This window comes from Lepidochelys kempii, chromosome 6 (assembly GCF_965140285.1).
Source record: "Lepidochelys kempii isolate rLepKem1 chromosome 6, rLepKem1.hap1, whole genome shotgun sequence".
NCBI lineage: Eukaryota > Metazoa > Chordata > Testudines > Cheloniidae > Lepidochelys > Lepidochelys kempii.
Window position 1 is genome coordinate 121,625,656 of NC_136385.1, and position 20,878 is coordinate 121,646,533.

The following is a 20,878-nucleotide window of genomic DNA, read 5'->3' on the forward strand; positions in this document are numbered from 1 at the left end:
TGAACACGGCTTCAGTTATGATACATCCTGCAAAGTGGAAACTCCCACTCTTTTAGAACTAAATACATTTCTATGGCTTGTAGTAGCTTATATTATGATCAAGAATATGAAATAATGATTTCCTGATAGCCTACTGTGTTTAAATTTGAATTTCCTTTTCCTTCCTGGATATCTTCAGCTGTCATGGACCTTTATCCCCTTATATTGTCATGGCTATGAGGTTTTTATATGAATTTGATACTCATGAATATGAGAGACTATCAGCACAACCTAAAGTTAGGCATGGTGAGGGCAGGCACTGTATAAGTTTCCCCACTTAGGGCTTGAAACTGCAGTGCATAGAGGAAGGTGCAGAAGGGATATGCTCAGCAGGGATACAGACAACAACTGCATGTTATACTAAAAGATAAACCATGCTCTGAACTTTGAGCTAGCATCTGCATCCACAAGCTCTTTGTCATGGGTGCTCAGCACCGACAAGTGCGTGGGTTAAAGAAATGAGGACAGGTTTACTCTGGAGCAAAGGGGCCAACCTCAGCTCTACAGCATAATAATGAGGTGCTCAGTAGCCATCACCTTAGGGGAAAAAAGCCAGTACTTCAGCAGAAGTGAAGCCAGGGTTACACTGCTCCCTTACCGACCAAGATGACAAATAGCTCAGCTCTGACCTGAACAGACTCACTGACTTTTCTAATGCACCCAGGGTGAAATCTTGGCCTTGTTCATTTCAAGGAGGCCAGGCTCTCATCCCCCTCACTACCCGCATCCAGGATTGAACCCTTCGCACTACAGTGCTGACATACAACTCCCTTGCTATTGCAATTTAGGATTTCTTTTGAGCAGCACCGTAACTGAGATTTAGATAAATTCATCTTAAGTAGAATTGCCAGGTGTCTGGTTTTCGAACAGAACGCCTGGTCGAAAAGGGACCCTGGCGGCTCCGATCAGCACCGGTCGGTGACACAGCAGGGCTAAGGCAGCCTCCCTGCTGCCGTGCCTCTGTGCAGCTCCCGGAAGTAGCGGCATGTCCCCACTCCATCTCCTAGGCATAGGGGCAGCCAAGGGGCTCCACGCGCTGCTCCCACCCCAAGTGCTGGCTCCTCAGTTCCCATTGGCCAGGAACCACAGCCAATGGGAGCTGCGGGGGCAGCAGCTGTGGATGGGGCAGCATGCAGAGCTGCCTGGCCATACCTCTGTGTAGGAGCCGGAAGGGGTACATGCCACTGCTTCTGGGAGCTGCCTGAGGTAAGCACTGCCTGGTACCTGCACCCCTCACCCTCTCCCATGCCCCAACCCCCTTCCGCCACCCTGTTTCCCCCCACACACCCAAATTCCCTCCCAAAGACCACACCCCCTCCCACACCCTAACCCCCTGCCCCAATTCCCCTCCCGCCCTCTGAACCCCTTGGCCCCAGCCCGGAGCACCCTCCTGCACCCAAAACCCCTCAGCCCCAGCCCCACCCCAGGGCCCACACCCCCAGCCAGAGCCTCATTCCCCCACCACAACCCTCTGTCCCAGCCCAGAGCCTCCTCCCACACTCCAAACCCCTCAGTCCCAGCCCAGAGCCCCCTCCTGTACCAAAAATCCCTCATCTCTGGCCCCATACTGGAGCCTCACCCCCCCAGCTGGAGCCTCACCCCCCCACCTCAGCATGGACCCCCCTCCTGCACCCCAAAACCCTCATTTCTGGCTCCACACTGGAACCTGCACACCCAGCCCAGAGCCCATACCCCCTCCCACACCCCAACCTCGTGCATCAGCCAGTAGCCCCCTCCGATACTTTGAACACTCTGGCTCCACCCCGCAGCCCAGAACTCCTCCTGCAGCCCAAATCCCTCATCCCTGCCCCCACACCAGAGCCTGCACCACTAACCAGAGCCCTCACCCCCTTCCACTTCCCTCCCCACTGCCTCAGCCCAAAGCCCCTTCCTGCACCCTGAACTCCTCATTGCTGGCTCCACCCCAGAGTCCGCACCCCCAGCCGAACCCTCACCCTTTCCCAAATCCCAACTCCCTGAGCCAGCCCAGTGAAAATGAGCGAGTGAGTGAGAGTGGGGGAGAGCGAGCGACAGAAGAAGGGGGGGACGGAGTGAGTGGGGGCAGGGCCTCGGAGAAGGGCAGGGCCATAGACGGGGGCGGGGAAAGGGTGTTCAATTTTGTGCGAGTAGAAAGTTGGCAACCCTAAGTGAAATTCACACCTGTATTGCAGGATGGCAAATGTGTCACTTAAGTAAAACTGAGGCCTCAACAGGGTTTGAGTAAGAGGTAATTACTTCACAGGCTTTGTGCTGGCCCTCTGTAGTGCAGAAAATGGTAGAAAAATAAAGGGTCCATAAATCCTCTAGAAATGAAAATATTTTACCCTTCATTTCTAGTATTAATTTACCAAGCATTTCAGGCTTAAATTGTACAGTGATTTCATCTTGAGTTGGGAGTAGGGAAGTGGCCAGACTCTAGAACTGAAATATCCCCCCTCTCTTTCTGGAAGGGGGAAAAACACTAACAGCGACATGGCCATAGGGCCAAGCCAGGAAGAGGACCCTGCAGTACTTGGATTGAGGTGGGTCTGCAGGGGGTGATGACGATAGGCGAGGCATCAACTTGCGGCACAAGTAATTTATTTTAAACAGAGCTTAGGCATTTGAATAAACGCTGGGTTGTTGTTTTTCGTTTGTTTTTTTCTTTTTAAGGTAAGTTTTCCATTGACTTCAATCAGTTGATCAGCCCCTAAGAACTTTGGGCTATATTCTGCACTCAGTTACATTGTCCAACCCAAATGGGTATATCTGAAGGCATGATTTAGCCAAATAAGCCTATAAAAGAATTTCTTCATCCAAACTCATATCTCCTCCCATGATAGACATTAAAATTTCTGTCAAAGGATACATTGTTTTCTTGATATTTTCGACTATTTAAACTTACATGTTTTATGTTGCAGTTGAACAATTTTATTCGATCTTCTGGCAATTTCTGCAATTTGCATTTTCTTTCTTTCAGCTTTTCAAGCTCCACATTGAGCTGCCTATGAACACTCTTTACGCGCATGTTATAGTACATTATCTTTTTCATCACTGTAGCCTTCAAGTGTCAGGAAAACAGGAAAAGTTATTCATCAGAATAATGTCAGCAACATATAATTGTTCCTACAGGCTGTTTTCTAATAATTCAGCAACCTTGTGACATTAAATTTTATATTTAAGTTTGGCTCTTAAATTTTAAACTATCACTTCTGGAATTGTATACTAGATTTTTATGGTGTTGTAAGGGCTTCATTCATTTCATTTGGGGGGGTTTGTTTTCAATCTCTTTGTGATGTTCCCAGTCCACTTAGATAAGAACATAAGAATGGCCCTACTGAGTCAGACCAAGGGTCCATCTAGCCCAGTATCCTGTCTTCTGACAGTGGCCAGTGCCAGGTGCCCCAGAGGGAACGAATAGAACAGGTAATCATCAAGTGATCCATGTAGTATTGTTTCAAATAGCACTACATTAATGCATATTAGGGGATCTTTAGCGTGCACCAACAGGGTCTACATGGATCAATTAATGCACAACATGTTTGTGCATTTTAGAAATGTACACCCTGTAGTCCACGTCTGCTCCATGTAGACAAGCCCTTAGATACAATTAACCATTTCTAGTGTTTTTCCAATGTTTATTGGATAAACACTGATTTCATTTTTGTAATATCAGGGACATTTTATCAGTGTTTATTGGTTACAACTGAAAAATCAGAAGCCCTAGGTATTGTATACTGTTAGGCTTAGCAGAGTTCAATTTTTACTTTCTTATGATTTCAACAGTAGTCATTTTTTGTATTTTTATCAATTTAAAGTTTCTCAATTGCAGACAATAGTGGGGTCAGACAATAGTTATTTAATGATATATGCTGAGATTCAAAAAGTTAAAGCTTTATAACCGTTAAAACACAAGTGGTCAACATCATGTCAAAATATACAAAGTAAATATCCTTAAAATCAAACTCTAAGTTCCTCAAGCAGCATTTTTCTAATTTTGTCTATCTGTAATTTTTCGTTATCAATGGAAATATTTTTCACCTGTGTGTGTGTATGGTATAATTGACATTTACCAATAAAAACCTAATCCTTCCAAGCCTATATATTGCACATTGGATGATTTGTCTTCGTTAAAATATTATCCTTGTTTAAGAATGTTTAAAAAAATAAAATATAAAATATGAATACATGGAAACTGTATATGAGAATACTAGTAAGCTTTTTTATTTTTAAAACAAAGTTATACTTGATTTTCAGCTAACTTGCTTGTAGTTATTGCTATTCTATGAACCGTAATCTGTTTACAGAATATTTATCTAAAGGCAGTCTTTGCATTCTGTAATAGAACCTTTTAAATAATGAAAAATATATTTTAAAAGGACTTGCAATCAGTTTTCAAAGGGAGGGAATGGCTTCTTTCAATACAACAACACTGCCTCTCACCAACAAAGAAAGGTGGCCAATAAGGCAAACCCCAAGCATTCAAAAATCATGAGCTGGGCCTCCCAAAATCACGAGATTTTAAAAGTAATAATAAAGATTGGGCTAGTTTTATTTGCTTTCAGGTTTTGAGCCTTTAGGTTTCACGTTTTTCTCCGCATGTGAAGTAGAAACTTACTTTTTTTAATTAACGCTGAGATTCTTTCATAATCATTCAATCACCAGATATTGTGAGACTCATGATAAAAATCACAAAAGTTGGCAACACTGCATGGTATTAGTTTTAACATAAGCACTTCAATTTTGTTGGCTGAAAGACCGATCTTGGGCAGTGGAAGTGTGTTACCAAAAAATGATAAATAAAGAGGAAAAGAGGTCATAAATATTGCTGGCATAGCTATGTGGTGAAAATCTTATCCTTACCTCTGCCAGGACCTTGATTTGCTTTTGAGACACATTATATGTATCCAGCCTTTGAAGCTGAGGCATATGATACAGCACATGTGTAGCATAATTACAGAGAAGACAAACAGGATTGGGGTCATACTGAGGATCATTCAGACTCAAATCTTTTAAATGCGGTAGGCTTGCTAAATTAGAGAGTTCCTGGAAAAACAATGAAAATAGTAAATCAACAACATATTGGTGGTCCTTATTTCAAAAAGTCTGCATTTCAGCATGAAGGCAGGACATTACTTTTAATTATTAAGAGGATATATGCAACAGCAGAGGGGGCAAAATCAAGCAGATCTGGGGTAGTATTAAAGGCAGGAGTATCGTCCTCTTCTTCCCCCAGCCCCGGAGAAGCAACCCTGCAGGGAGTCTATTGGAAGCCAGCTCCATACAGCGGAGAGAGACAAGTAGAAACTGTGGAGTGGTCACTCTCTCTGGCAGCATATCTCCCAAACCTGTGAATTTTAGCAGGGAATAGCTAACCTGTAACAATAACTTACCTGTTTTCCCCTTGGTGTTGTGAAGTCACCTACCTAGGATCTTCAGTGGGGGGGAGGAGAGGGGGGCGCACACTTGTGACCCCTGGTGGACAAACTCCAAGCCCTAGCAGGCTGCCCCATCCCCTCCACAAAGAAGCAAGTTCACTATTTCTTGGGATTAGCGAGGTACTGTCAGCGATTCATTCCAAACTTCACTACCATTGCTGCCCCTTTGACAAACTCGCTCAAAGACCTGAACCCAAAAGGGTCCGTTGGACCAAAAACTATGACAAAATATTTAGAACACTACAAGACCAGCTGACCCAGGAACCAGTGCTATTCCACTCAGATTTCTCAAAGCCCATTCTCCTGCAAACAGACATGTCTGAGGTCATACTTGGAACTGCTATCTCAAGATGGAGAGGAAGCTTAAAAGCGAGCAACTCAGCTCAGAACAGAGAGGAAGTCAGACCTACCCTAAGGGCTCCTGAACAACAGTGCCAAAAAAGCCTCCCTGAGAGAAAGAAGACTGCCTGCTCAGCCTGGTTGGAGCTGAAGGTTTAGTTGTCTTTTCTTTTGCTATCTTATATTGGATTTGGAGACATTGGGGGAGATGGATGGTAGAAAGTGACCCAGGGAGGCAGCTTTGGGTGCACGCCAGAGTACCTGACACTGTTGTCTCTCATAGGGCCCTTATTGGAGCCTGGTGGAGTGGGAGGGCCTGGGCTCCCCTACCAACTGCTCTTTGTTGCAGGGGGCATAAGCCTAATTTCCACTGCACCCCACCCTGCACCCACCGTGAGGATAGCATAAAGACACTGAAAACCCTGAGGTGAGAATAAGCTACATACAAGGGTTTAGAACTGGTCTGAAAGCTCTTCCTACCGGGAGCTGAGAGACTGCAAACTGGGTGCACTACCCACTAGACTACCTGGCCCTCTGAGAACTATTACATGTCCCTGTCCCAATCCTGTCTCTTTCCCATCCCTAGCTCCTTGTTCCAGTCCCGTTCTCCTCACCTATTAGAAGCCTGGGTGGAGAATAAGACTCATTCCAGTTTCCTCCCACTCCAGGCTCTTTCCTAGTCACAATCCCCTTCCCTTCTGAGTCTGACCCCCACTCTCGGTTTTCTTACCCCCCAGCCAGTTCCTCAGAGCTTCAGTGGGTGCAATGACTCATCCCTCAAGCATTCTGCAGCAGCCTATCCCTGGGCAGGGCCCAGGTCAGATGAACCCCCTCAGGCACAGGAATTTCACTCTCACCGTCAGAGCTGCAAGTTAGTTTGTGCATCTAGGAACACTCATCTAGGAACCCTCCTGCTGCCTTGCAGTGTTACAGATGCCCTAGGTTTCCAGCCTGCCCTCAATCCTGTCCCAGTCCAAGCCATGTTCCAGCCTGCTTCAGCCTTATTTGGGCCCTGTTTCAACCTTGCTCCAGTCCTGCACCCACCTCCTGACCCTCAGATTGATTCCAACCCAGCATCAGTCTTTGGCCTGCTTCTGGGCTCTAAGATCCTGATTTGGCTTGTCTACGGATTCTGACCCAGGGCTTGTCCCCAGGCCCCAGTTTCAGCACTGCCCTTGGCCTGCTCTCAGCTCTACATCTGGCTTCAACCCTTGGTACCTGTCCTCGACCACCACTCCAACCACCAGGACTGATCAACTTAGAATCCAGAGCCTGATTGCTACTGAGACTGAGGTGACAATTAAAAGAACATAAAAATGAAATGTGAAGCCTCAACATACCTTGAAGGAACATATTCTGTTACCAGAGAGGTTTAATCTTTCCAGTTGTTCATTGGGGTCAAAGCAAGTTCCTAAAATAAAACACAAGGACAAACAGAATTAAAGAGAATATGGTTGCACCTACTGTACTTGGTGAAGTACAAATTTTCATCAGACATACAAGTTTTAACCACAAAATATAATTGCACAAGATAATTCATTATCACGAGTGAACAGATCTTACGCAGAGCAACCTTTTCTTTTTCCATGCAAAACCAAACCTAACATAAAAAAGAATCTGAGAAAAATTAGCAGATTTACTAGTAGCTGTTTAAAAAAAAAAATATAGTGCCTGATTCTACTCTCACTTAAGTCAATAAAGAGCTGATTTTCATGTACACTAAAGCCCATCTAACCAACTCAGGCTGTGTAAAGGAGCCTTAAAGTGGGTGCACATTCCATTGATATCCATTTTACGGCTCTTTTACACAGCCAAAACAAGGTTAAAGGGCTTTAATGTAAATGAGAATTAGGCCAGGAGAGTTTTGCCGCTGCTTTCCGTAGGAGCAGCAATGGGCATACAGGGCTTGATTCTGCACCATTCAAGTTGATAGGTGTTTTCTGTGGACTTGAATGGGAGCAGAATCAAGTTCATATACATTAGACCTCACAGCAATAAGAATTACTAAGCAGAAATGCCAGGCGTCAAGTAAATATCACCTACCAATTTTACGTATTAAGTTTCCAGCCAGATTGAGCTCCTTTAAATTCTGCAGAGTGTGTAATCCCTGTAAATATTTGAAAAGATAAAGCTTCAGTCTAATACAATACTGCAAATGATGAAGTTCCTATAGACTAAAAATCGGAAGGCAGATCATTCCGATTTAAGAGTAATTTGGTAAGGGTCTAGTCACATTTTTATTCAACAATATTAGCTTTCATTGTAAGCTTCATTTTGTTCTGGCATGTAAACAGACAATGAATGCTGCTCAAAAAGAATTACTTTGGAAAGCCTTGTAATTTACACTAAAATTAAAAATAAACTCAGTCTGGCAGCTCGTTAGCTTCACAACTGTTCATCAAAAACTTAACAGAACAATATCCCATGTCCTGGGTATTCACTAACTTTTGGCTTCAGCCCATATCTCAGGCCTTGGGACATCAAAGTGGGATGCAGTAGTGATGTCAATCATTTCTCTGTGTGATGGAGATCATAATGTCCTGGGATGAGATGCCAGCATTATTATATATTAGATGTGTCACAATAAATAATGTTGTTAATGTACTCTGTCTCCTTTCATTTTGTTCTTCCTAAGCCCTAACTCTTCAGTCACTACTTCCTCTCTCACATTTTCCACAGCACTAATCTCCCCTTATCATCTTATCCCCTATTTTATCACTCCCTACGCCTATCCTCTGCCACTGTAATCTCTCCAGTATTCTATTTTCTATCCATTCCCATCAGTCTTTCCTCTTTCTCCATTAATGTCCATGAATTGATTGGGTTTAAATGGAGTCTAGTGGGTTGTCTCAGACTCCAGATCAGCCCCATTCTTCTTCTCACTAGGATTCACACCTGTTTTCCTTCCACTTCTCACTCAATCTCCTATGCCCAGGGTACTTCAACATGCATCAGACAGCACCACTGAGTTGTGTGGTGTGCTGCCACTTTACTCCTCTACCTCAGAATTTCTGTTCCCTGTGAAGCCCTCTGAATGTAGTATCCAAATTCCAAGACTCCTGGTTTAATCTGCCCTTGTCAATTTCTTCTCTCTCTAAATCTTCATCTTAGGCTAGAATCTCTCTTCTGCTGTTTCTCACACTCATTTGAAGATGGGGATTGAGATTCCTCTCGTCTCCCCCGAGGTGGAGAGAGGCAGGTGTGTCCTCTTCTGGCAGAAGGTTGTGTTTATGCCTTTTTCCTCCTTTACACAGCTCCCTCTACAACACTCCAACTGCAAGAGCTCCCACTTACTCTGTGATGAGCACTCCATCCCAAAGATTAGCAGTAGACTGGCATCCATTTATTTTGTAAAGCTTGTGCATATGAGCTGCTTTGACACAACACCAGGAGGAAAGGAAATGGTAACTGCAAAATATTCTTCTGATATTATCAAGTGATAGCAAGGCCACACGGCACATGGACGTGCTAAAGGCTGCAAGTGCCCTTGGGCTGTAAAGTGAGTGGCAAGGCCAAATGTTCTTATAAGTGAAAAAAGGCAGAAGCTATTAAAAAGTAACAGTTTATTACACTGAAAGTGGCTGCCCTTTGCTAACTAGAACTCTAAGGGGTCCAATCCAGCAAAACAGATTAGTGACTCTTCAAGCTGTGCAAAATCTAATTTCAGGGAACTACAGAGAAGATCGGACAGCAAACGCCTCTGCAAAAGAGTTCTCCTCCTCCTATGCTCTCTAATTCTGAGTCTTGAGATCTATTATTTTCTGCCACCCAGAGCTATTTAGCCCATGCAGTGGTAGTACCAAGCACTAGTGCAGCCAGGTCAGGAGAAACAGGCAGATTCCCAATTTTTTTTTTTTTTTTTAAACTGGAAGAAGTTCTGTGAGGGCTGAGGAAGCAGAAGGCTTCCTGTATCAATCACCCACATCACTGAAGACTCCAGAGCAGTCTTCCTCCTCCTCTTCTCCATAGGATCACCATTTTCTGTGGGATGTTTGAAATAGTCATTTGGCTGAATGGGCCTCTTTAACTCTCTGGCTGACGGCTTGTTCCCCTATTTTTCCTCCATGAGACAGATTTAGGTGATTGGGTTTTTTTGTTTTTGTTTTTACTGAAAACCCATTAAAATGGAAATAAATTGCAAAAAAAAAAAAAAAAAAAGCACTGACATAATTCTGAGGTCCTGACAAAAACAAGAAAACTCAGATTTAAAGCTCAAGTCCCTTCCTGAAATCACCTTGGTGTGCACAGGAAATGCAGAGGTCTCAGAAAAGCGGGTGATTTTGTTATGTATATGCAGCATACCATAGCATATGCCATTAGTTCTTGATGTTTCAGCCCTAATTCTTTATGACTGTGGTTAAACCTTTTTGTGGTTTAATGGTCTTAAAAGATAGCTTAGTTTATAAGTTGTATTCAGATACCATTGGATCCATGCAGCATAAATAGAATGGATTAGATAGGAGAAAATCAAAGGAGAAAAAAAAACATTTTCACCTGTATCTCCTTAATTTGGTTGTTATTCAACCAAATTATCTCCAGCTTCATTAGGGTCTCCAGATTTTCAATTGTAGAAATTTCATTGTAGTACAGGTAAAGCTTTTCCAAATTAGTGCAGTGTTGTAGACCATCAATTTTCTGCATTAGAAGAAGTTGTATTACTTCTCAATGAACGACAAGGAAGAAAGAAATCCTGCTCGTCAACATACAGTATATCTATACAGAAAACTAGAGAGCAACGTGGCAAGTCAGTCTTAGAGGGCTTAATTCAATGCTCATCACATCAATGAAAAGACTCCCACTGACTTCAGTGGGCTTTGGATATGGCCCACAAAGAAAAAGCGGTAGCTGATGGAGCACTTCTTGATTAATGTTGAAGTGATTCTCTTAAAACGATATAATTTTCAAGAAAACATTTTTCTTATCAGTTTCCTAAAATTGATTTGTACTCTGTAGTGTCAGTATTTTAAAAAGTTGTTTTAGAAACACAACAATGGGGTTCCACCATGCAAGAATATAAAAATTATCAAAAGAGGTAACTTGATCATCTAAAATAGAATCTTTTCTGATCTAACAACTGGTGTGATTACAGATAATAGAGGGCCAGATCCTGAACCCCCTTGCTCACAGTGAGTAGTACCTTTCTCCTCGAGTAGGCAGATTGACATCAGTGGGATTACCACTGCAGGAATGTGCTATTCAGTATGAGTAAGGGAATCAGAATCTGATCAGTTACCTGAAAAGAAAAATCATAGAGTTAACTTACCGTTAAGCAACATTCAGCAATCCATAGGTTTTTGAGTAATGGACAATACTCCAGATCTGAAATCTTCTGAATGCTTTGTCCAACGAGAGTGAGAGTTGTCAAATTTGGGAAAAATGGCATGCCTGCTATCATGGGATAGCCTGAAAAAAACATCTCCAGTGTAGACGTTTCTGGTCCCTCTTGATCAATTTTCTCATAAGACAATCCATTAGAAGTGCACTGCAAATAAAACACGACTATTATTGCTCTTTTTATTTCTCTAGTATGAAAAATGCATTTTGGAGGAGAATGCCCAACCCCCACTGAAAGTCAGTTGGAGGTGGCTGCTTAATTGTCATTCGTGCCCTTGAAAAGTCCCACCTCTCCTGCCCTCATCTTCAAATATGTATGCAACTCCGTAATGTTTTTGGCCACATCTGGTATATGATGTTTAGTTTTTCGTTCACAATGACAAAGTTCAGCTCTAGCCTCAAAATGCACCTTCTGTTTCATTAACAAAAAATCCAGTTGTATCCTAATGTAATTATAAAAAGCACCAAAATACATTTCCATTTATCATATATTTATATGATAAAAGGAATATATGATGTAGTGGATCAGTAATCTATTTTTTCAGTTCTGGAGTACTTGGTTCAAATGAACTATAGGGTACGTCTACACTGCATGCTTCTTTCAGCTGCGTGTAAAGTATATACTTGGGTAGCCCCCCTACCACAGATATAAACAGCAGCATAGATAGGGAGGCACTCGTTAGGCAAGTGTAAGGATAAGGCCTTTTCCTGTAGCCATATTGTAAGGCCTTTGTCTGCAGCCATATTAAGAGAGCAGCAGCCAAGAAGCAGAAAATCACATCCTCATATTCCATTTAAATAACATTAAAACAATGTAATATCAGGCTGTTAAGAAGGAAATCCTGTCCTAATAGTACCCACCATCAACAAATAAAAAAACAGATTTTAAGGTGATTAAAGAAAACTTAGTTTGATAGCATTCTGTCTAGCAAGCAATCATTTATCAATAGTTGTGGCTGTAAAATCCCCATTTCTTGTTTTGTCTTTATGGTCCCCACTTCTCTATTGTTTGTGTGTGTGGTCTTTGTCTGGTTCTTTGATTGTTTCTGTCTGTTACATAATTAATTTTGCTGGGTGTAAATCAATTAAGGTGGTGGCATATAATTGGTTAGAGAATTGTTTAGTAATATTTCAGTAAAATGATTGGTTAAGGTATAGCTAAGCATGACTCAAGCTTCACTATATAAACTGGGGTCCAAAAGGAAGTTCTTGGGAACCAATTTCAGGACACAGCCACAAAATCAGAGTTGACAGACCTCAACACCCTGCCAACCACACCGTGCAGAAGATGGAGTCCCCCAGATGACCTGATCGGCCATCAAGAAAAGTTCATCTGCCTTATTGGGAGTGGTGAGCATTGTATGTTTAGTGTGTGCATTTTGTTTTGGTAATTGTTAAGAAATAGAGATTAAGCAGGCTATTATGTGTAAGGCTCGTTCACTAGTAAAAGACCCTGCAAAGCCACAGAGTGTAAGATTACGAGCCCACAGAAGGGTAAGAGTGGGTGCCTAAATTAACAGGGTTACACCTGAGCCCTGGGAACAGGGTAAAGGTGGGTGCTCCTGGAGTGTGTGAGTAATGGAGAATTTTGATCAGGTAATACAAGTAAAGACATGCCTGATTGGTGTGGGGATATACATGAGTACATACCCTACATGGCTCTCTACTTGCCCAAGACATGCCCGTCTACACTACTGTTTTTAGCAGAGTAGTGTCCTGCTGCCTGCCTGCTGCTGCAGCCTTTCCCCGCAAAGAAATACTCCAGCTGGAGCCCTTCTTCACAGCTGGGAAAGACTCAGGCAGGGGGAAGCCTTTCACTGACACATGGACACAGCACAGCAGGGATGCAGCTTGCTATTCACTGCAACATGTAGCTACACATACCCTTCGCGCCACCACCAGCGTAGCCATAGTAAATACAAGTCTCTGTCCAGAAAACAAAAATTACATAAAATTTCATTAAAGTTCTAAACATGACAAAATAGCAAAACATGACTTTTCCAAAAAAGAATAAATACTGTTGAGCCTCTTCCTTCAGTACCTACCAGGTAAAACTCCCATTAACTTCACTAATGGCCTGATCCGACTTCCAACTGAGTCAACGGCAAAGCTTCCATTGACTTACCTGGTGCAAGATAGGCTTTAAGAACTTGTAAAGTAAAGGCTGTGGGTTTATTTTGTTCAGTTACATTACGAAAGCTTATTTATTTCATAGAATATCAGGGTTGGAAGGGACCTCAGGAGGTCATCTAGTCCAACCCTCTGCTCAAAGCAGGACCAATCCCCAATTTTTGCCCCAGATCCCTAAAGGGCACCCTCAAGAATTGAACTCACAACCCTGGGTTTAGCAGGTCAATGCTCAAACCACTGAGCTATCCCTCCCCCCTTAAAAATTTGAATATCTCTGCACTATACGTCACAACAAAAAGGGACGAAGGGAAAATTACCTTGAAATTCTGCTTCTCTGATGATGTCCTCTTGCAAGATTCTCACTCCTGGGACTTTTCTTCTTAACATGTGACTAGTGGCCCTCCCCTCATTCTTAAGGTTTTTGACCTTTGCAGACCCCTGTTGTCATTGTATGCCATGTACTCCCCTCTGAACAGTCCAGGAGTGAGAATCCTGCACTGATGGTATTATTAGAGAAGTATATATTTCCACATAGTTTTGGCAAAAAAATATTAATAGTGACCGATATTTTGAGAGTTAAAAAATAACGAAAACAAAAACTTACCAGCTCTTTAATTATTTCCTCTGTGTTCTGGTTATGACTTTGGATCATTTTCTGAGTATTTAAAAGTAATAATCACAGTAGAGTATCTGCTTGAAAGAATGACAACATAATTATCTGTTGTGTATCCACCCACATAATTTAAAAGCCACAGAATTTCAAATAAGTCTGGGGGAAAAAATCTCAGTTCCAAATAGATACAGTTAGAACAGGCGTGCCTTTCACAGGATTACAGTTACATTAATGGAAGAAAATTAGCAATGTCCTGAATGTTTGGAATAATTACTTTTTTATTTATACTCATAGAGTTTAAAGTCAGAAGAGACCACAGATTAAGGTTGATCATCTAATATGACCTCTTGTATAACACAGACCAAAGAATTTTATCCAGTTACCCCCTATAATGAACCTGATAACTCATGTTTGACTAAAACATGTCTTCCAGAAAGCATCCAGTGTTGACTTGAAGACATCAGGAAATGGAGAATCCATCACTTCCCTAGATAGTTTGTTCCAATGGTTAATCACGCTCACTATTAAAAATGTGTGCCTTATTTTGTCCTTGAATTTGTCTGATTTTAAGTTCCAGATATTGGTACTCATTATGCCTTTCTTATCTAGTTTAAAGAGACCTTTACTACTCGGTATTTTCTCCCTGTGAAAGTACTTACACCTCTCAATCTTCTTTTTCATAAAGTAAATAGATTGAATTATTTAAGTTTCTCACTGTAAGGCATTTTCTGCAGCCCCAAATCATTTTAGTGGCTCTTTTCTGCTCCCTCTCAATTTTTTCAATATTCTTTTTAAAATATGGACACTAGAACTACATGCAGTATTCCAGTATCAGTCTCACCAATGCTGTATTCAGAGATAAAAATTACCTATCTATTCCTACTCACTAGTCCCCTGTTTATACATTAAAGTCCTTTTCCCCCACAGTACCACACTGGGAGCTCATGTTCAGTTGTGTAAGCACTATGGTATGGGCTGCACTCTTTGTTCCTAGATGTTTGACCCTTCCATTTTGCTGCATTAAAACACATATCTGTAGTATCTGCGTTTTTAATTTGTTGCTCTTGCTGTTAATAAAAGCAAAGGAAAGGCACCTTAAAATTAGTCACAATGTTTGATAAATTCATTATTCCTCAAGAAGGAAATTCCCAAATTAAGAGGTAAAGAACCCATACACAGATATGAAAATATGCTGAAGACATCAAAACATAACAGAGATGTCCTGCTGAGAATGGACCACTTTTTTGTTACACACATGATCACATACAGTCACATTAGCTAATCCTTAACATTATCAGCTTGATATTTGTACAAACAATATTGTAATTTACATCACATGTTTCTTCTCCAAGAATCTGAAAGCACTTTACACATTTTTATTTTATTAAATATGTACAGACTACACAAAACAGATCGTTCCACTCACCTTTGAAATGCTGCTGCAATATTTAACACAAAGTATCTCTACCCAACAGTTTAAAGCAGGAAATGAAGAATATTTTATCCAGTTGAAATTGCTGGGAAAATTGAAGTAAGTGGAATTGAATGAGATAAGAGTTAGAACATAGATAGAATCCCAGAGATAACCGTGGGATCTTAAAGAACTACACAGAATCAATAAAGTTTTTTCAAACTCATCCAAAAGATGACACACCCAGCAACAGCATAACTCCTGGCGCAGTTTTGGGGGCATTGTTCCTGTACTACTAAGACCGAGGGAAAAATGCCACCTACTTAGTCTCTAACATCACCTCTAGCAGGGCAATGTCCTGTGCTGGCACAATGTCAGTTGGTATCCGCTCAGGACTGATGCAGAGGGGAAAACAATAACTACTGAGTCTTCCATCAGCAACCTCCCACAGTGAGGAGAGGCAAGCATCCCCACTCTTTTACTGTTTTGGATTTCATGGAGAGGGGGCTTAATTCAGTTGCGGGTGGGGGAGAGAAATATCTGAAGACAACATAGGCAGCAGGGGCTGGAAACCCTTCCTGGGAGTAGATAGGTGTGGGGGGCTGGGCAGGGGATACCCTTTGGAGGTGAGGGGGAGAGGATTGGGAAGAAGGGTGCCAGGCATGGGATACCCCCTTTGGAGGTCAGGGGTGTTGGGAAGGTGGGTACCATGCAGGGGATCCCAGCCTCTGCAAAGGGGATAAGGGTTCCAGGCAGGGGATACCCCCTTTGGGGGTGAGAGATGGGAAGGGGGGACCCAGGAGGAGGATACCATAGTATTCTTGTCAGCAAGTTAAGGAAGTATGGGCTGGATGAATGCACTATAAGGTGGGTAGAAAGCTGGCTAAATTGTCGGGCTCAACGGGTAGTGATCAATGGCTCCATGTCTAGTTGGCAGCCGGTATCAAGTGGAGTGCCCCAAGGGTCGGTCCTGGGGCCGGTTTTATTCAATATCTTCATAAATGATCTGGAGGATGGTGTGGATTGCACTCTCAGCAAATTTGCGGATGATACTAAACTGGGAGGAGTGGTAGATACGCTGGAGGGGAGGGATAGGATACAGAAGGACCTAGACCAATTGGAAGATTGGGCCAAAAGGAATCTGATGAGGTTCAATAAGGATAAGTGCAGGGTCCTGCACTTAGGACGGAAGAACCCAATGCACAGCTACAGACTAGGGACCGAATGGCTAGGCAGCAGTTCTGCAGAAAAGGACCTAGGGGTGACAGTGGACGAGAAGCTGGATATGAGTCAGCAGTGTGCCCTTGTTGCCAAGAAGGCCAATGGCATTTTGGGATGTATAAGTAGGGGCATAGTGAGCAGATCGAGGGACGTGATCGTCCCCCTCTATTCGACATTGGTGAGGCCTCATCTGGAGTACTGTGTCCAGTTTTGGGCCCCACACTTCAAGAAGGATGTGGATAAATTGGAGAGAGTCCAGCGAAGGGCAACAAAAATGATTAGGGGACTGGAACACATGAGTTATGAGGAGAGGCTGAGGGAGCTGGGATTGTTTAGCCTGCAGAAGAGAAGAATGAGGGGGGATTTGATAGCTGCTTTCAACTACCTGAAAGGGGGTTCCAAAGAGGATGGCTCTAGACTGTTCTCAATGGTAGCAGATGACAGAACGAGGAGTAATGGTCTCAAGTTGCAGTGGGGGAGGTTTAGGTTGGATATTAGGAAATACTTTTTCACTAAGAGGGTGGTGAAACACTGGAATGCGTTACCTAGGGAGGTGGTAGAATCTCCTTCCTTAGAGGTTTTTAAGGTCAGGCTTGACAAAGCCCTGGCTGGGATGATTTAACTGGGAATTGGTCCTGCTTTGAGCAGGGGGTTGGACTAGATGACCTTCTGGGGTCCCTTCCAACCCTGATATTCTATGATTCTATGATACCCCCTTTGGGGGCAGAAGGCTAGGAAGGGGGTGGCCCAGGCAGGGGACACCCCCCTTTGGGAGATGAGGAGTGAAAAGGGGGGGCACCAGCAGGGATACCCCTTTGGGGAAGAAGGGGGGCCCAGATGGGGGAAACCCTGTTTTGGGGCAGAAGGCTGCGAAAGGGGACCCAGGCAGAGGGGACACTCCCTTTGGGGACAGAAGGCTGGGAAGGGGGGCCCAGATGGGGGGACACCCCCTTTCGGGGCAAGGGGTGGAAAGGGGCCCAGGTGGGGTTACCCGCTTTGGGGTGAGGTGGGGTGAGAAGGGGGACCCAGGCAGGGGGGTTACCCGCTATGGGGTGAGGCGGGGTGAGAAGGGGGGCTAGGCGGGGGGGTTACCCGCTATGGGGTGAGGCGGGGTGGGAAGGGGCCCAGGCGGGGGGGTTACCCGCTTTGGGGGCAAGGGGGGGAATGGGGCCCAGGCGGGGGGGTTACCCGCTTTGGGGCGAGGCGGGGTGGGAAGGGGGGCGAGGCGGGGGGGTTACCCCCTTTGGGGGCAGGGGGGGAATGGGGCCCAGGCGGGGGGGGTTACCCCCTTTGGGGTGAGAAGGAGCCCAGGCGGGGGGGTTACCCGCTTTGGGGCGAGGCGGGGTGGGAAGGGGGGCGAGGCGGGGGGGTTACCCCCTTTGGGGGCAGGGGGGGAATGGGGCCCAGGCGGGGGGGTTACCCGCTATGGGGTGAGGGGTGGGAAGGGGGCCGGGGCAGTCACGTACCTGGGCCTCCAAGGACCCCGCGTGGGCAGGGCCGGAGCGGGCTGAGCGCGGCGCACGCTGTGTTCGGCAGCCTCTGCCGTCGCCTAGGAAACCACCTCCCCGCCCACGCGGAGGAGCAGCAAACCGCAGGAAAGACGGTGTCACGTGATACCGGTGGGGGCGGGGCTTACACCTCTCTCTCCACCGTGTCGCGCGGGGGCGGGGGTGGAGGTCAGACCTGTCCGTCGCTCCATCCACCGTCTCTCTCCGGGTGGGAAAAGAGGGTCTCAGACCTGCCCCCAGTCTCTCTCCGGGGCGGGATGAGGGTCTCAGACCTGCCCCCAGTCTCTCTCCGGGGCGGGATGAGGGTCTCAGACCTGCCCCCCAGTCTCTCTCCGGGGCGGGATGAGGGTCTCAGACCTGCCCCCCAGTCTCTCTCCGGGTGGGAAAAGAGGGTCTCAGACCTGCCCCCAGTCTCTCTCCGGGGCGGGATGAGGGTCTCAGACCTGCCCCCCAGTCTCTCTCCGGGGCGGGATGAGGGTCTCAGACCTGCCCCCAGTCTCTCTCCGGGTGGGAAAAGAGGGGCTCAGACCTGCCCCCCAGTCTCTCTCCGGGGGGAGGGGAGGAAAAGGGTCTCAGACCTGCCCCCAGTCTCTCTGCGGGGCGGGATGAGGGTCTCACACCTGCCCCCCAGTCTCTCTCCGGGGGGGGGGGGGGGATGAGAGTCTCAGACCTGCCCCCAGTCTCTCTCTGGGGCGGGATGAGGGTCTCAGACCTGCCCCCCAGTCTCTCTCCGGGGGGGGGGGGGTGAGAGTCTCAGACCTGCCCCCCAGTCTCTCTCCGGGGGGGGGGGTGAGAGTCTCAGACCTGCCCTCCAGTCTCTCTCCGGGGGGAGGGGGGGAAAAGGGGCTCAGACCTGCCCCCAGTCTCTCTGCGGGGCGGGATGAGGGTCTCAGACCTGCCCTCCAGTCTCTCTCCGGGGGGAGGGGAGGAAAAGGGTCTCAGACCTGCCCCCAGTCTCTCTGCGGGGCGGGATGAGGGTCTCACACCTGCCCTCCAGTCTCTCTCCGGGGGGAGGGGAGGAAAAGGGTCTCAGACCTGCCCCCAGTCTCTCTCCGGGGCGGGATGAGGGTCTCACACCTGCCCCCCAGTCTCTCTCCGGGGGGGGGGGGGATGAGAGTCTCAGACCTGCCCCCAGTCTCTCTCCGGGGGGAGGGGGGGGAAAGGGGCTCAGACCTGCCCCCCAGTGTCCACCCCTGCACACAGTGTCGTCTGTGAGGCCCAGCACCAAGGGTCACTCCCTGGGCGAAGCGCTCACAGCAGGAGCATTGGCAGTGCAGAGGGGAGAGGCGAGCTACCCCGCCTTCTCTTGCTGGGAAGGATACAAAGCAGTCTCCAGTCCCACCCCACCTCTGAAATCCTACGTGAAATCCCTGCATAGAATTTGCAAAAAGAAAAGGAGTACTTGTGGCACCTTAGAGACTAACCAATTTATTTGAGCGTAAGCTGTGGCTCACGAAAGCTTATGCTCAAATAAATTGGTTAGTCTCTAAGGTGCCACAAGTCCTCCTTTTCCTTTTCTTTTTGCGAATACAGACTAACACAGCTGTTACTCTGAAACCTACATAGAATTATGTGCCTTAGAGCCGAAAGCAGCACGAACCCTTGTAGAAAGTGAACATGTAATTTCCACTGAATGCATCCGATGAGGTGAGCTGCAGCTCACGAAAGCTCACGCTCAAATAAATTTGTTAGTCTCGAAGGTGCCACAAGTCCTCCTTTTCTTTTTATGTCATTCAAGGAGTCTCATCCATCCTGCTATGGCCTTTCCCTAGGCATGAATCTAGTGTTGTATCTCCGTTAGGATAAAAAGAATGGCGGGCCTTGATTCTCTCCTGAGACCAGATTTGTAAGTGTCCTGATTTCAGCTGAGTTACTCTGGGTTTACACCAGACCAAACAAGGGAAGAATCAGGCCCCAGGTCCTTCACTTATCACAGTGGGAAGAAAAGGGAAGGTGGTAGCATTCTGTTCTCTTTAAAAATGAAAATTTACCACATTTATGCTTGTGTTAAAAACATAGTATTCCCCAAAGGTGCAACTCTAGCTCTGCGCTACTAGTTTCAGTTGAGATGACTCGTTCTCTCTGGATCTCTAGGTACGTCATTGTCAGCCTACAAGCGACTTTGCCAAATATCCTGAAGCTTGTAGCCAGGGTGACACTTTTATTCTGGCTCATTTGTCTTTCTTGATCTGGGTGACACTTGTACACACAAGAAAGTTGCACTGGTTTACCTTCAAATGTGAATTTAAACAGCTATAGGTAAACTGGTGCAAAAAGCTATGGAGACACTCTTCTTTCAGTGAGAGTGGCTTATTTGGTCTTCACTTTAATTGATTAGAAATTTTAATTTAAGTTTAACGTAAACCCAAGTGATCCATTCCTAACCTGAAATAAGTATCCACACAGCCTTTTGCACACATGTAACTATTTAAAAACTAAATTAAACCCGTAACTTTCTTGGGTAGACAATAGGACTGGTTGAAAAATTTCCATTAAAACTAAAAGAAAAGGAGTACTTATGGCACCTTAGAGACTAACAAGATTTGTTAGTCTCTAAGGTGCCATAAGTACTCCTTTTCTTTTTGCGAATACAGACTAACACGGCTGCTACTCTGAAACGTCCATTAAAACTGTTTTTGGCAGAATTTTTTTTATGAAAAGTGTCTGCTTTCTATGGAAATTTTTGAATTTTCATTGAAAACGTTTTTGTCTGAAAACATTTCTAATTTCTTTTATTTTCATCAACATTTCCAACAACTCCCCCATTTTTCAACCAGCCCTACTAGACAAATCCTAACCTCAAGCTCTTTACATGTGTTTGCATTGCTCTTTCATGTCACCAGATGTCACTCTGATTCCATATAAT

General features: G+C 45.2%; 1 protein-coding gene across 1 annotated transcript in view; it reads right to left on the minus strand.

Annotated features, from left to right (window-relative positions):
- The window catches only part of LRRC9 (leucine rich repeat containing 9), a 78,579-nt gene extending 64,635 nt beyond the window's left edge, over nucleotides 1-13,944 (minus strand). The window contains exons 1-7 of the mRNA XM_073349952.2: nucleotides 13,864-13,944; nucleotides 11,059-11,277; nucleotides 10,290-10,430; nucleotides 7,839-7,902; nucleotides 7,136-7,206; nucleotides 4,882-5,064; nucleotides 2,924-3,079 (exon numbers count right to left, since the gene is read on the minus strand). Of these exons, the coding sequence (XP_073206053.2) occupies nucleotides 2,924-3,079; nucleotides 4,882-5,064; nucleotides 7,136-7,206; nucleotides 7,839-7,902; nucleotides 10,290-10,430; nucleotides 11,059-11,277; nucleotides 13,864-13,911 (882 nt within the window). The 5' untranslated portion in view covers nucleotides 13,912-13,944. The remainder of the gene's footprint in view (nucleotides 1-2,923; nucleotides 3,080-4,881; nucleotides 5,065-7,135; nucleotides 7,207-7,838; nucleotides 7,903-10,289; nucleotides 10,431-11,058; nucleotides 11,278-13,863) is intronic.
- Between the last annotated feature and the right edge of the window lie 6,934 nt (nucleotides 13,945-20,878).